Genomic DNA, 17021 nt, shown 5'->3' with positions numbered 1-17021 from the left:
GTATGTGGTATCTATTTAGAAAATTTTCCATTTCTTCCAGATTTTCCAATTTTGTGGAGTACAGGCTTTTGAAGTATGACCTGATGATTCTCTGGATTTCCTCGTTGTCTGTTGTTGTCTCCCTTTTCATTTCTGATTTTGTTAATTTGGATGCTCTCTCTTTGCCTTTTGGTTAATTTGGCTAGGGGTTTGTCTATCTTGTTGATTTTTTCAAAGAACCAACTCTTTGTTTCATTGATTCTTTGTATTTTTCTCTTGGTTTCTATTTCATTGATTTCAGCCTTCCATTTGGTTATTTACTGGCATCTATTCCTCCTGGGTGAGTTTGTTTCTTTTTGTTCTAGAGCTTTCAGTTGTGCTGTTAAGTCACTAGTGTGGGATTTCTCCAACTTCTTTATGTGAGCATTTAGTGCTATGAATTTTCCTCTTAGCACTGCTTTCATAGTGTCCCACAAGTTTGGGTATGTTGTACTTTCATTTTCATTGAATTCTAGGAAATCTTTAATTTCTTTCTTTATTTCTTCCTTGACCTTCCTTGTTTTGGGTGGACATTATTTAATTTCCATGAGATTGTAGGCTTTCTGTAGTTTTTTTTTTTTGTTGAAATCTAACTTTAATAATATACAGGAGATTATTACAATAATATACAGGAGGTTATTCCAATGTTTTCGTATCTGTTGAGATTTGCTTTGTGACCGAGCATGTGGTCAATTTTTGAGAAAGTTCCATGGGTGCTGAGAAGAAGGTATATTCTTTTGTGTTAGGGTGGAATGTTCTGTAGATATCTATTAAGTCCATTTGAGTCATAACATCTGTTAGGTCCTTTATTTCTCTGTTAAGTTTCAGTCTGGTAGATCTGTCCTTTGGTGAGAGTGGTGTGTTGAAATCCCCCACTACTACTGTGTGGGGTTTGATGTGCAATTTAAACTTTAGTAATATTTCTTTTATAAATGTGGTGCCTTTGTATATGGGGCATAAATGTTCAGTGTTAAGACTTCATTTTGGTGGATTTTTCCTGTGACAAATATGTAATTTCCTTCCCGATCTCTTTCGATTGATTTTAATTTGAAGTCTATTTTATTAGATGTTAGGATAGCTACACCAGCTTGCTTCTTAAGTCCATTTGATTGGAAAGCCTTTTCCCAGCCTTTTACTCTGAGGTAGTGTCTGTCTTTGAAGTTTAGGTGTGTTTCTTGTATGCAGCAGATGGATGGATCATGTTTTTGTATCCATTCTGTTAGCCTGTGTCTTTTTATAGGTGAGTTGAGACCATTGATACTGATGGATATTAATGACCAGTGATTGTTAATTCCTGTTATTTTTTTGTGGTAGTGTTGTGTTTTCCTTCTTTGGTAGTTGTTGGTGTGGAATTATCTATTACCTGAGTTTTCATGGGTGTGTTTAACTTCCTTAGTTGGATTTTTCCTTCTAGTGCTTTCTGTGGGACTGGATTTGTGAATAGGTATTGTTTAAATCTAGTTTTATCATGGAATATTTTGTTTACTCTGTCTATGGTGATTGAGAGTCTTGCTAGGTATAATAGTCTGGGTTGGCATCCATGGTCTCTTAGTGTCTTTATAACATTTGTCCAGGATCTTCTAGCTTTCATAGTCTCTATTGAGAAGTCTGATGTTATTCTAATGGGTCTGCCTTTATATGTTACTTGGTCTTTTTCCTTTGTGGCTCTTAATATTTTTCTTTGTTCTGTATGTTTAGTGTTTTGATTATTATGTGGCAAGGGGACTTTTTTTTTTTTTTTTTTTTGATCCAGCCTATTTGGTGTTCTGTAAGCTTCTTGTATCTTCATAGGTATTTCTTTCTTTAGGTTAGGAAAGTTTTCTTCTATGATTTTGTTGAATATATTTCCTTTGCCTTTGAGTTGGTATTCTTCTCCTTCTTCTATACCTATTATTCTTAGGTTTGGTCTTTTCATGGTGTTCTAAATTTCTTGAATATTTTGTGCTACGACTTTTTTGGCTTTAGTGTTTTCTTTGACTGACAAATCTATTTTCTCTATTGTGTCTTCAACATCAGAGATTCTCTGTTCCATCTCTTGCATTCGGTTGGTTATGCTTGCATCTGTAGTTCTTGATCGTTTAGTCAGAATTTCTATTTCCAGCATTCCCTCAGTTTGTGTCTTCTTTATTGTCTCAATTTCAATTTTCAGATCTTGAACTGTTTCCTTCATCTGTTTAATTACTTTCTTTTGGCTTTCTTTGATTTCTTCCAAGTTTTTGTTTGTTTTTTCTTCCATTTCTTTAAGGGAATTTTTTTATTTCCTCTTTAATGGAGTTTTTCATTTCCTCTTTAAGGAATTTATTTCCTCTTTATGGGAATTTTTCATTTCTTCTTTAAGGGCCTCTATCATCTTCTTAAAGTCATTTTTAGGATTGATTTCTTCTGTTTCTTCTGTCTTGGTATGTTCAGGTCTTGCAGGTGTAGAATCGCTAGGTTCTGATGTTGTCATATAGGTCTTTATGTTGTTGCCTGTATTTTTGCACTGGTGTCTACTGATCTCTTCCTCTGCTCAGTGCAGGCGGTGTCTGTGTCTGAAGGTGCATCTCTTGTTCTGATTGATAGTCTTGGTCCACTAGGAGTTCTTGGTCGAATTGGTGCTGTTGGGCTCTGTTTCTCCCAGAGCAGCTTAGTCCGATCAGTGTTAGTGGGTTCTGTCTCAGGGAGCAGTTGTTCCCAATTGGTGCAGGGTGGGCTTATGGCTCTGGTGGTTGTTGGACTCATGAGGCTGGGTTTTTTTTTTTTTTTTTTTTTTTTTTTGATGAGGGAGCAGGGAAAGGAAGCTGTTTGGTCCCTGGGGCTCTGATGGCTGGGGCCTAGGGACTAGAGACCTGGTCTGCTGGACCGGAGATGGGGGCCTTACCTGTTCCCAGTCAATGTAGGGTGGGCTTATGATTCTGGTGATCTGGTTCAGTGGCTGGGCGACTCCTTCTCTTGCTCGATCAGCTGATGTTGTTTCCTTAGACTGCAGACTGTAGGCTTCTGAAACCTCTTCTGAATGGATCTCGGCTGAGCAGGTTGACCAGTAGGGCACTCTCACCAGCACCTCCAAGTTGTTGGGTTTCACAGGATTGGCAGCTGGGCCCTGGGTTGGCCTCGGGCAGAATGTTCGTGTCCTTTCTGGTCACGTCCCATGGAGACAGCTTCTGCCCCAAGTGCTGGGATTAAAGGCATCCCTGCTTCAAGCTCTTAATCGTACTAAAGGGCTTTTAAAGGAATGCCAAGTGGTGGAGCAAAAGACCTCCCCTCAGCATAGCCAAATGCAGACCATCCCAGACACCTGGTGATCATGCATGTGGTCAAGCCATCCCCTAATGCAGCCCTGCTGTGTAAAGCAAGCTCAGATCTCACTAGTTAGCTTTTGTGGACTCCCATTGGCAGGAATCCTGGACTGAATGGGTTGCTGAAGGCTCCTTAGAACATTCTACATTTCCAGAAGCAGATAGAGTTTGTAAGGGCCAGTTGTAATCCATCCAAACTTGCAAGTAGGTCCAGCCTAACAGATGGAGTCTGTGTAAGCTCCAGGGCCTGATCTCTTCAAACACTAAGGATGGGAATCTGTTTTATCCACAGCAAGCTACGTGTTCTTCCCCACTCAAAACATAGTCCTCCCTCAATATTTATAACTACCAGCTCATGATGAAGTTCCATTCTCTCCACACCAAACACTTCCCCCTGAGACTCAGGTAGGCCAGGGCCTTTACTACTACCTATTTGCAAGTGTGAGGGTTTTTTTGGTGGGTGTTTGGGGGAGCAACTAAAAACATAAAATCTTCCATGCTTTTCATTTTTTTAAAGTTAATGTGTGTGGGTGTTTTGCCTGCAGGTATGTCTGTGTGCCACTTACATGCCCGGTGCCTGTGGAGGCCAGGAGAAGGCATTGGGTTCCCTGGGTCCCCTGGAACTGGAGTTACAGGTGGTTGTGAGCCACCATGTGGGTGCTGCTGATCAAACTCGGGTCCTCTAGAAGAGCAGCCAATGCTCTGAACTGCCTCTTAAGAGATGGAGAACCATCTCTCCAGCGCCCCCACCTCTTTTTTTCTTTTTGAAGTTTCCATATATGTCTATATTGTATGTTGAACACATTCCCCCCAGTGCCCCTTCCTCCTTTTCTCACCCCTCTTCTCTCCCATTAGTCTCCCGTGTCTCCCTAGACCAGCAGTTCTCAACCTGTGGGTCACAACCCCTTTGGGGTTGAACGACCCTTTCATAGGGGTCACATATCAGATATCTTGCATATCAGATATTTGCATTATGATTCATAACAGTAGCAAAATTATAGTTATGAAGTAGCAATAAAAATAACTTTATGGTTGGAATTACCACAACATGAGGACACGTATTAAAGGGTCACAGCGTTAAGAAGGCTGAGAGGCACTGCTCTAGGCAGTTTTACTGTAGCTAGAGAGTTTTCTCTCAGGGTCCCGCCAAGCCCCGGCAGTCTAACAGCCCACTTATAAAATAAACACACAGGCGCTTATATTATTTACAAACTGTATGGCCGTGGCAGGCTTCTTGTTATCTACTTCTTCTATCTTAACCCATTTCGATTAATCTATACTTTGCCACGTGACTCATGGCTTACCGGTACTTTACATCTTCCTTGTCCTGGCGGCACCTGGCAGTGTCTCCCTCTGCCTTCCTGTTCTCTCAGTTCTCCTCTCTGTTAGTCCCGCCTGTACTTCCTACCTGGCTACTGGCCAATCAGTGTTTTATTTACCAATCAATCATCCACATCACTTCCCCTTTTTCTTTTTTTTTCCAGAAAGGAAGGTTTTAACTTTAACATAGTAAAACTATGTATAACAAAACAATTATCAAGCAAGAATTACAGTTACAATATTAAAGAAGATATTCTATCTATCTTATATTTGTGAGTCTAAGGTTTTATATCTAACTTATCTTTTTCATAACTGAGGAAATTATAACTCACCTTCAACTACATCAAAAACCCCAGAAGGATATATTATTACCTGAGAAAATGGAGAAGGAGGCAAGCAACTTTCGGGAGTCTTGCAGGGTAGACAGAGACAGCTGGAAGCCTGGACAGTCACCTAATGTTCCTTTGTAAAGTTGGGGCATCTGTCTTCAGACCACAGGTTTAGAGTCTCTCAGTCACTTCTCTCTGTGTCCTGTAGAATGTCTGGCAGTTTCCTCTGCAAAGCAGGAACTGAAGGACCATTTTGCAAAGCAAAGTTCAGTAGTCACCTTTCTATGGGTCCTGCATGTCCAGTTGATACATTTTTTTTTTCCAAACAGTCCAGGCAAGAACAGTTTCTTGCCCAAATGGCTATTTTTGCCAAGATGAAGATAAACTCCATATGGGGTGTCTTTGATGCCCATCCTCCTCTTTGAAGTAAATTGGTGCTGCCAGGAGCAGACATGTCTCACTGTTCAGAAAGTCTATATTTTTAAAACATTTTAAATGCCATATTCTGTAGGTCTTTGAAGTATTTGAAGATTACCTATCTATCTGAAATATATCTATGTATACCTAGAAAACTTAACTAACATGGCTACAAATTTGACTATCAAAGAAGACTAATTATTAATCTATTTCTTAATTATCCATTACAATTTAAATGAGTTACATAAATATAATACCTCAAACAAGAGTAGAAATATATATATATATATATATATATATATATATATATATATACAGTATAACAAAATTAAGTTTAAACTTGTATCAATAAACTAAAATCCATAACAATGTAAAACATTTTTAAACAAGTTACTCTTTAAAAGTAGGTTAAATAATCTACCTTTTCATCCTATCATATCTATATTCCTTTTCTTCTTTAGAAAGATATTGCATTTATAATTAATCTGTTTTAAATAAAAATATTGGTTTTTGTTTGTCCCACACCAGAGGGCTCTTCTGATATGGGACACAAGAATCTCTTAACCTTTTCTTTTAGTAATATGCTTGGGTTTAGAGAAGGAGTGAGAGAAGGAGTGAGCCAATTCCATCTCCAAAGCCAGCTTGGTATATTTGGGAATTTGGGCGTAGCTTCTCTTACTACTTCCTGCTGAAGGGGGGCGCTGTATCTTATGGGGACACAAAGAAAATTTTAGGATTATGGAGTAGTCCGTGAGGGTGTATCATCTGAGCCAGTTGCCTTGAAACTGTTCTGGATGTTGGATCATCTGGGCCATGGTGTCATCAGAGACCTTTCAGGGGGGTCTTGACTGGTCAAACCTGATGTATCTTAATCTGGAACAAATCCATAGCCTCTGGCTTTCTGTGGGAAAAAAAGCAGAGCCTCCTTTCCAAGGCAACATATCCTTAGATCCAAATTTTGAAGTCAAGGTATCTTTAAAATATACATAGTGGTTTAACTTAATAGCCTTTACTATCAAATTTTTTTTTGCAGTTAAAAATCTCAAAGACAACACAATCCAGATTCTCTGTATAATATCCATCTTTACGTGGCTTATTTTTTATACTACCTTTACTGTCTCTTTAAAGACTTTATTTTTAAAAACTTATCTATTTCTTTTTGTTTGTTTGTTTTTGTTGTTGTTTTGTTTTGTTTTTCCAGATCTCATTACAGATGGTTGTGAGCCACCATGTGGGTGCTGGGAATTGAACTCAGGACCTCTTGAAGAGCAATTGGTGCTCTTAACCTCTGAGCCATCTCTCTAGCCCTATTTCTTTATATAACTGTATATATATATTCCTTTTTCTTTCTCAAGTCTACGCACATTTTTACACACATTGTAAAGCGTTTAAAGTCTTGTTCCATCTGAATCTGTCTTATTGTGGATCTATTGTTTTAAACTGCAGCATTTCTAAGACTGAAACAGCCGCTGTGGCTGCTGGCTCCGCCCACCTCAGCTTCCCAACATGGCGGTGGTATAGTTTACTGCCAGCTCTGGGTCTGGAGCCATGTGTACCATCAACTATCAGAAGCAGTTCTATCAAAGCAGCGTGTAGCCCAGAAACCTTTTTTTTTTCTTGTACTAGCAAAGATTAAATCTACCACACAGTGTAATGTGCCACTTGCAGACACCTCATTCCTGCCATACTGCTAGTCAAACGCGCACTCCAGGAACCCACCAACTTGAGAAAGACAAATAGGAAGCTGTTTTTAGCTCCATTTTAGAATCTTTTTTCTCAGGTTTTAGGTGGAAACTCTTGCCAACCCGTTGGGCACCATTTGTAGCTGGAGAGTTTTCTCTCCAGGTCCCACCAAGCCCCGGTAGTCCAACAGACGCTTATATTATTTACAAACTGTATGGCCGTGGCAGGCTTCTTGTTATTTACTTCTTCTATCTTAAATTAACCCATTTCTATTAATCTATACATTGCCATGTGGCTCGTGGCTCACTGGTACCTTACATCTCGCTTGTCCTGGCGGTGGCTGCAGTGTCTCCCTCCGCCTTCCTGTTCTCTCAGTTCTCCTCTCTGTTAGTCCTGCCTATACTTCCTGCCTGGCTACTGGCCAATCAGTGTTTTATTTACCAATCAATCATCCATAGCATTTTGTTTCTACTTTCATGATGTACACACACACAGAACCTTTCAGCTGACGGCAGCATTACAGCACTTGGAAGTTTGTACTTCAGAAATATGAAGTAAACCCACCTTGTTCTGCAGCAGGTCTCCAGAAACCCATCCTAGGTTTTAATGGGTAAGCTGAGACTTTTTACCCATTAATCAGTTTTCATACCTCCTCCTGCCCTCCCCTTTCTGATTCAACAGTTTGGTCACTTTAGATAGTCTCATACAAATGGTACTGTATAGTATTTGTATTGTGTGGCTGGCTCATTTGGTTTAGTATACTGTCTGCAAGATTCATTGTTGCAACAAGTGACAGAATTCCCTTTCTTTTAAGGCTCAGTCATATTCTATTGTGCATACACACGCACGCACGCACGCACGCACGCACGCGCACACACACACACACACACACACCTCTGTACTTCCATATATATATCACACTTTGTCCATCCACCCAGTGGTGGACATCTGCACTGCTTCTAAACCATGGCTGTTGGAATGATGGCTCCGTGAATATGGGTGCACAAATGTTGCTTTGATGTCTTGTTTAATTATTTTTATATGTACTAAGAAGTGGTGTCTTAATTCAGACTATAATGACAAAAATACAGACATGTGTATTCCTCATGTAGGCTTGTGTGGTCAGTTCGGTTCCTCCTCAGGCTCTCCCTGGGGTCCTTTTGGTGTTTTATTGACCTTGTTCCCCTCCCTCAGTGTGGCTTCTTTTAGATATAGCTTAAGCTCCCACTCTTAGAACTGCTTTAACTGCATTTGTAAGTTTAGATACAACATGTTTTCATTTTCTTTTGAAAAGAGATGTTTGCAAGTTTCCTGATTTCTTTCCGGACCTGTTGTTCAACACTGTGTGTTTAGTTTTTACATCTTTGTGGATTTTCCCACTTTCCTTCTGCCGTGGATTTCTAGCTGCATCCCACTGTCATCCGAATACACATTATGGGCTGTCTACCTTGTCGGTGGGTGGCCTGACTCAGTCCGTCCCGGGGAATGTTCTGTGTGTATGTAGAAGAGAGCAGGATCTGCTGTAGCTGGACGGAGTGTCCTGTAGATGTGTCAGGACCTCCTGCTCCGTTCCAGCCCGCTCACTGCTCATTGGCTTTTGGTCTGGTGGTGTACTCAGTGTTGAAAGTGGGTTGTTCATGTTATGTACTGCTACCGACCTACTGTCCTTAAGTTCCGTCAGTGTTTTGCATGTTTTAGAGCTCTGATAGCTGGTTGTGTATATGTCTATCATTATTGAATCTTTTTGTTGAATTGACCTACTGTGGTTATATAATGATATAAGTCTCATTTTCACTCTGGTGACAGTTTTTGACTAACACCTATTTTGCCTGGTATTGGGATAACCTCTGTACTCTGGCTTCCATTTGCATGGAATATTAATATGTGCACCCTTAGATATAAAGATAGTCCCTCATAGTTAGCATATAGATACTTTTAAAAAATCCATTTGGCCAGTCTATGTCTATGGATCCATTTATAGTTAACATGATTGTGGGCGGGAAAGGACTTACCGTGGCTAACAGTCTTCTATATATCTTGTCTATGGATCCATTTATAGCTAACATGATTGTGGGCGGGAAAGGACTTACTATGGTTAACAGTCTTCTCTATTTCTTGCAGCCCTTTGGCCCTCACTGTCTCTCTCCCTTTATGTTTCACTTTTTAATTTTGTCTTTGTGACATGCTTTCATTATCTGTTCATCTCCTTCTGTATATATTCTAGACATTTTCTGTGTGGTTGCTATGGGAAACATACAAAACACTGTAATAGTGTAACACTCTATGTTTAACTGGTAACAACTTTAACATACAAAACTATGCCTTTTTAGCCCCAGCTCTACCTCCATTTACACACTACATATTTTATACCCATTTATATAAATTTCCAGTTATTTTCATGCATTTGTCATTTTTGAACTCTATATCAGAATTAATGAGTTTAAGTAGCAGAATTACATAATACAAGTTACTGTGTTTGTTCATGTTTCCATTTACTGGCGAACTTTGCTTTCGTGTGGCCTTGTATTGAAGAATCCTACGGTTCTTCTTCCAGATGAAGGATTCCTTTGTAGGGCTGGTGATTTCCTCTCACTGCATCTAGGTTTCTGTTTTGAACTCCCAATAGTTTGATTATACAGTGGTCTTCAAGTCCTCTGCTTCCTTACTAGGTCTGACTTTAACCTACATGCAGTTCACTGAGCCTCTTGAATTACTGTATCTATTTCATTCCTCAAATTTGGTGTGTTTGGAGTAAAAAAGACTAAATGAGGATTGGGGGATGAAGCTCAGAGGCAGAATGATTGTCTAGTATGATGGAGGCCCTTGGTACCACCAAACCTAGCAAACAAGCATTTTTGTCTCTGAATAGTGGTCCCTTTGTTTCACATCTAAAACTTCTCACGTGTGCTGGCTGCATGGTGTTCAGATATCCTTTAAGCCCTTCATTTTTTGTTATGATTTTTTTCCTCTGACCTGGTGTCAAATGACCTGTTTTTCATATTCAGCAAGCAGTTCTCACCTGTCTGATGAAGTCTGCTATTGAATCCGTCTTGGGAATTTTCCACTTCCTTTCAGGTATTGTTTTGTTCTGGGCCTCATGCTGGCCTCAAACTTACTCAGGGTGCTCCTGCCTCACCCCCAAGTAGTGGGATTACAGGCATATACTGCCAAGCTCTTCATGAACTTTGGTACTTTTCAGCTCCGGAATTTGTTTGGTTCTTTTGTGCAGTTTTTCTCTGCTGACATTTAAATAATTTTCCATAGTTGTCTATGTCTACTTTACATTTAACTTCCTGATAAGGAATTTACTTACCTGACACAGAACTATATTTCTTTCTTTGAAGACCAGGTCTCACTCTGTAGCTCTGGTTGACCTGGAACTTGCTCTAAAGACCAGGCAGGCTTTACAGAGATCTGCCTTCCTCTGCCTCCCAAGTGCTAGGATAAAAGGTGAGCCTCAACATGCCCAGCCTAAAAACTCTTTCTTTAGGATTTTGAAGATATTTCTTTGATTGACACATGGTTCTCTAGTCCTCTATACGCCTTGTAGGTTTTTGTTGAGATTGAAGCCTTTGATTAAAAAAAAAAAAAAAGGCCACTGTTAGTCCTACCAATGGAGAACAAGACCACTACCACAGTTTAAAGTCAGATTTGAAGCGACCTTTAAGACCTGCCAGGTCCATCTCTGGGCTTCCAGAAAATGCCCCCAAATCAGGCTTTACAGCAGCTTAAGTATTTCCCATCAGGTCTAATCAGGGGCAAGCATACATCCTGATATACCTCCAGCCTACATCCAATCAGGGGCAAGCATACATTCTGGCGTATTTCCTGCCTGTGAACCTCCTGCCCCAGTGTGATCAAGCACATCAGTGCAGATGGTTCAAACAAACTTGTTTAGGGGAGTGAAAACATGTGGCTTGTTATTAAACAATAGCCTCCAGCATTTCAGGAACTCTCTGTCCTTGGGCAAGAGCCTTGCAGGTTGGAGGCATTTTTATTTCATGGATCTCTAAGGCATGGTCATTAAAACTTAAAATGTAACTTTGGCTCTAACATGACCTCTCTCATACTGTTTATAGACTGGCTTTGTGCAGAAGATCTCCATTAGTCAGCCTGGCTGGAGGCTCTGGAATCTATCAAGCCCCCAGAATGTCCCAGTATATATGCGTTCCCTCTGAAGCTCTCCTCTGTGCAGGAGCACTTTCCCAGCTCCTCCTTGGCACTGTCTGGCTGCCCAGCTACCTGCCTGCAGAACTGCATACCGTGTGCCCTTCTAGTGCACTGGCTCTCACCTGTTTTCAGCAGCTTCAGAAGCTTCTCAACATTTGGGTCATGACCCCTTTGGGGGGGGCACATATCCTGCATATCAGATAATTATGATTCATAACAGCAAAATTACAGTTCAGTTCTGAAGTAGCAATGAAATAATTTTATGGCTGGGAGTCACCACAACATGAGGATTAAAGGGTCACAGCATTAGGAAGGTTGAGAACCACTGCTCTGAACAATGCTAGCCAGCCCCACCAGTGTTGAGTCAAGTGAGACAAAAGGCAGTCTCAACAGGCAGGCAAGCCAGACGCGGTGGGCAGAGGCTGGACGTTTTCTGCTCTGGAGGTTTTCCTTCATTCGTGCTGTGCTGGGTCCCAACCAATGTTCTCACAAACTGCTCTTCTCTATGCATTGCTGTCCTTAACTTAGTCTTCTGCCAGGGGTGGGGGAGGGGAGGGGGGGCAACGCATGCCTGCTATCACAGTGTGCAAGGCATAGAGGCAGGGGGTCACCTGGGCTCCAGAGGGAGAGCCTACTTCAAGGGTGGATCATGAAAACATGGAGCCCTACAACAGACTGCCCTGTTGACTCTGCTGTCAGACTGTGGCCTTTGGCTGTTCCTTGCTATCCACCCACACTACACAAAAATGCAAACAGACTTTATGAAATAGTATCTTGATGGAAAATATACCTCCCTAGTAAGTTTTATTTATTAATGCATGGACTATATCAAGATTTATTCTGAATAGCTAAATTATTAGATTTGTTCTTGGGTTTAAAGTGTCACCACATTATATATGAAGTTAAACCTAAACATGGTAAGCTCGGGATGTTTGGGTCTATCTAGATTCATAGTTTGATATACTTAACAAGCCTGGCCTAATGAAGTCCCTCCTGGGTACTTGCCTACCATGTGTGGGCCCTGGGTTCAATACTCAAGTACAACAAATCCTCTAATTTTACCAAAAAGTCAGATTTAAAAAACTGAACCCTAGAACCTCATTAAAAAAAAATTCCCTCTGGCGAAGGAAGGGTTTTGATAGTCATTAGAGTGTGCTGCTTTTCCCAGTTATTTTGGAAACTTGAAAAAATTATACAGAAACATTAGAAATTCCGCGTGTTTAGAGAAGCCCCTGGGGTTTTCAGGAAGCACTGAGATACGTTTTACTAAATACCCTTTTGTGGTGATATATTGCATACCACAATAAAGCTTGCCTGGGGACCAGAGGACAGAGCCAGCCACTAAATTAGACATAGAGGTCAGGCTTAGATATAGTGGTGGCACACACTTTTAATCCTATCACTCAGGAGACAGAGATCCGTCTGGATCTCTATGAGTTCAAGGCCACACTGGGCTACTGAGGGCAACAGAAATCAGCGGTGACACATGCCTTCAACCCCAGAAAATAATATGGCAGGACACAGAAAGGTATATAAGGTGTGAGGAAACAAGCACTCTTTTTCTTTAGACTGAGGATTTCGTAGAGGTAAGAACCTGTGGCTGGCTTGCTCTGCTTCTCTGACCTTTCAGCTTTCGCCCCAATATTTGGCTCTAGGTTTTCTATTAATAAGACCATTTAGCAATTCGTGTTACACGCTTTCTTTTTGTGACTCTGACTATACACGCACTTTGACTAAGTGATCAATTTCTGTCTGATTTCCGCCTGATGGTAAGCTTCATGGACTAAGCTCAAGCATTTGTGTTCTGTGAGCATTCTCCTAGTCAGAACTGCTACTAAAAACCTTTTGTTTTCAAGACAGCTTGCAAATAGACAACAGACAGGAGCAGTAAAGGGAGTAGAGTGGGAATTGTCGAGCAGTCACTCACCAGGCGCAGCTGGCAGAGGCCCATGCAGATACAAGGGAGGACCATGTGGACACTAACTAGAAAGGTTTCATCCTTTTTTTTCTTGAGGCAGCAGCTGAAGTTGCACTCCTGCATAGCAGAGGATGACCTTGAACTCTTGATTTGCCTGGCTCCATCTCCCAAGTGCTGGGATCACAGGGATTCATCACCATGCTCCCCTGCAGTTATTTAAGCAGACCTACTTGAAAGGAATTTCTTACAAGGGTGTATATCTACTATAGTTTGAGGGTATCCTCCAGAAGTTCTAGAGTTGGGCTGTGGGGCCTAGGAGGAAGTGTTTGGTTCTTGGGAATGGGTGACTACTTTTCATATAGGAATGGGTTCATGATCATGAGAACTCAGCTCTCATTTCTCTTCTGCTTTTCCATCATGAGCTGCAGTAGCATGTGGTTCTGACCAGATGTGGCTGTCCAGTCTTGGTTTTCCAAGCACTCAGAATCATGAGCCAAAAGAAACCATTTTCTTTTAGCATATCTGGTTCCATGTACTGAACTGTAGTGGTGAAAGATGGACTAAAATAACATCCTTGAAGGCAAGTGCATATCATACTCTTTCACTCCCCTACTGCTCGGCTCTCTAAGTCTCTAGGCTTCAAAACTGGCTTTGCCATTTCATGCTGGTCACTTATCTGATTCCAGTTTAAGTGTGACTCTCCTTGGTTCAGAATTGAAACTCAGACTCTGTTACTAATTGTGAGGCTAAAGTATGACTTTATGAAATCAAGACAGCAAATTGCAGAAAATTATTCTTTATTGAAAAATACCAATAATACTGACAGACTTCAAAAGCAATTCACGGTTCCAGAATACAAAGTACTTAATACATTTTTTTCAATGTTTGTATCTCAAAGTTAGCATTTTGTAAATCAAGATACAAATTTGACAACCTCACTAAAATATTTTCCAGCTTTATTCTGTAAGGAGCTGCACAACCTTCAAAGTCCAGGGTCACGAGGTCAACAGGAGCACACGGGGCAGGATGCACCTGGGACTGTGCAGCAGTTTGCAGCAATATTTTCCACGTTTTCTGCACAAGACAGCTGCCCTCCAGTGTCAGAAGATCTTGGGAAACAGCATCAAAAGATAGCCTGTTTTTTGTTTTTGTTTTTGTTTTTTTTTAAATAACCCACACACTTTCATTATAAGATTGCTCTTTGGAGAAAATCTTTTGAGAATGCCACTGTGATATTATCCAATAACTGAATTTTAAAAATTATAATGAAAGAAACAAACTGTTACCATCGACATCGACATGGTCTTTGCTGAGCTGTGAGTAATAAGTCTATGCTTTTTTAGATGCGAGAAAAAGAGAACGTGTACAAGTTGAACTGAAAACCACACAAGGTATGTAGGTAGGCTCAGGGAGCAGCAGCGCTCACTTTAATCACTAGTAGCTTAGCTGGAGCAGCCACACACTCACCCCAGCCACAGCAGCACCCAGAGCTGCTAGACTCCTTATGTATAAACTTAGTACCCAAGTCCCAGTCCATACTCCAATTTACATACTCCAATTCTTGTTGTCTTATTACATCAGAGCAACAGGATTTGGAGAATTACTAGTTGCTGTATTGAAACAAGTATCCAGCATCCTGGACTGTCAAAAAGCAAATACTGTGACCAGCAGCCTTTCTTCACAGCTCTAACACTGAAGCTGCCAAGCACCCCCTGCTAGACAAGCAGTGGTGTCCCACAGTAAAGGAGCAGACACTAAAGGAATCATGGCACAATGGATTTCTGAATTCTTTTATCTACCCTTGGTCCTGGGGCTTGGTTCCACCCCCTTGTAGACTACACTTGCTGTTCATTCCAGGATCCTCTTTAAGGAGAGGCATCAGGTCATATAGCGGGTGATGGCTCTCAGAGCATACAGGAGTTCTGCTTGCATCCTAGCTTCTATAAGAAGCAGATTAACATGAACCTGAGGATAAAACACAGCATCATGTAAGAACAGATTATGAACACCACAGTTCTCAGTGCATTCGGTTAAAAAAATGTCCCAAATAAGTACAGTTCTTTGTCCCTCAATATGATGAGTAATTGGATTCAGGATTCTCCTTGGACAGTCAAATCCCTGGATGTTCTAGTCCCTTATACTAAATAGCATGCTATGCACATGACCAACGCACAACCTCCCATTACTACAATGTAAATGCCATATAAATGGTTGTTATACTGTCTGGGGAACAATGACAAGCTACTGTCACATATTTGGCACAAACATAATCATTGTGACTATTTGTGATCCTCAGCTGGCTCAATCTATGGATGCAGAAATATGACTAAAGGGCCAACTGCATATTCTACGTGCACAGGTTCAGACTTCTTCTGGGATAAATGTCCTATTATTCTATTTACATGCCACTGCATGTCTTCTAGATATTTGTTATAGTTCGGAAAATCTAGGCACTGCTTTGTCAGACTTTTAGAATTTTCTGCCAAACCATCCATTTCTAGAAAGATGCTTCAAAGAGAACCCATTTCTGTCTATGCCCGTTTGTTAAAAGATCTTGCAAAGTGGTCTTAGGTGGAGAAGCTATGCCAGTTCCCCTTGTCTACTGAGGACCAGCCAGCCCACTTGTCTACTGCACTTCTCATGACACAGGCCTCTCTCAGGGGGTTCCTGAGACAGACGTTCTGGAAGGATGTTTTCAGGCTGTAGAGATGATGGATGGGGTTTGAGAGCCGCTAGACTATGGGAAGGAGAGTCATAATCACTGCAAATTACAGGGTAAGTCAGCCACCACGAACACATACCTTCTCAGAGTGCTTGAACTGCCTCCAGAAGCTATCATACATTCTTTTGGTAACCTTTTCAGGAGTGCAGACAACAGTTTTGATATAAACTTTAAAGCTACGATCCAATAGCTGATTAATTTCGCCATAGTCATAGTCATCGTATCTGTTCAAAGATGTAAGAATGGACTACTGTCAGTGTATAATCTCTTTTCTGTGTGCAGCACAGACATATGTGAACACGCACTCTCCTCCTCACTGTGTGGGCAGTCAGTCCCAGAAATGATGCAGCGTTATGACGTTTAAGTGGGGTGGGATGCAAAGCACAGAGGAAGAAGTCAGGAAGAAGAGACAGTTCTGGTGCCCAGCCGACCATTCCCATAGTTGACAGAATAACACTACAGCTCTGGGTACCAAGCAACCACACATTCACAGTCACCAACACACAACCATGTTGAAACCAGCTCTGGAAAGAGCACAGATGACGGCTGAAATTAAGACTTTCTGTTTATTACTGGTACTATTACACACCTAAGACGGTAATTTACTTGTGTACAAGTTTCTGGGGTCAGATGAGGAAAAAGTCAGGGATGGGTGGGGTAGGAGGGCTGCCTGGTCTCTCAGAATCTCATGGTGTCATTTTAGGAGAGGCTGAGAGGCTTGCATGCAGCAATGTCTGTTCCAACCACTAAATCCTGGGTTTCAGATCAGACAGGCATGCAAGGTATTGTGTTTTCAGTGGAAAAGGGAGAAAGTTCTTGGCAAAGTTGGTCCTAAAACCATCCAAGGAGGCTGAAGTCAATAGTCTGGGCACTGATTAGTAGAAATTAGTTTAAAACTGGTTGGATGTACTTTAAAGGCCTGAGCAGTGTAAATTAAAGAGAGCTTGTAGGTCTCTGATACATGGCATCATATATGAGAAAGCATATTTATCGGTTAAATAAACCATGCAGAAAGCCATGCAGTGTGGAATCTGTACACAAGAAGGTAGTATATGTTTCTATTTTCTAGAGAACACAGCATGCTAGAAACCTAACAGGACCGAGAGAGTTCCAAGCAGCACAGGAGTGGGCACTCTTCAAAGGGGCTGAATTCCAAGAAACAGGAA

At 41.1% G+C, this 17021-nt stretch overlaps 1 protein-coding gene across 2 annotated transcripts in view; it reads right to left on the bottom strand.

Moving 5' to 3' along the window:
• Nucleotides 1–13913: 13913 nt before the first annotated feature.
• Nucleotides 13914–17021, bottom strand: part of Sesn1 (sestrin 1) — a 104425-nt gene continuing 101317 nt past the window's right edge. For both annotated transcript variants that reach the window (XM_052751516.1, XM_052751517.1), the window contains exons 9-10: nucleotides 15935–16079; nucleotides 13914–15098 (exon numbers count right to left, since the gene is read on the bottom strand). In XM_052751516.1, coding sequence (XP_052607476.1) covers nucleotides 15012–15098; nucleotides 15935–16079 — 232 coding nt within the window. In that variant the 3' untranslated portion in view covers nucleotides 13914–15011. The remainder of the gene's footprint in view (nucleotides 15099–15934; nucleotides 16080–17021) is intronic.

The sequence above is a fragment of the Peromyscus californicus genome, unplaced genomic scaffold (genome assembly GCF_007827085.1).
Source record: "Peromyscus californicus insignis strain IS unplaced genomic scaffold, ASM782708v3 Scaffold_22__1_contigs__length_63687245, whole genome shotgun sequence".
In the NCBI taxonomy this organism is placed as follows: Eukaryota; Metazoa; Chordata; class Mammalia; order Rodentia; family Cricetidae; genus Peromyscus; species Peromyscus californicus.
Note: the sequence above shows the minus strand (reverse complement) of the source record. Positions and strands in the feature narration are given on the sequence as shown.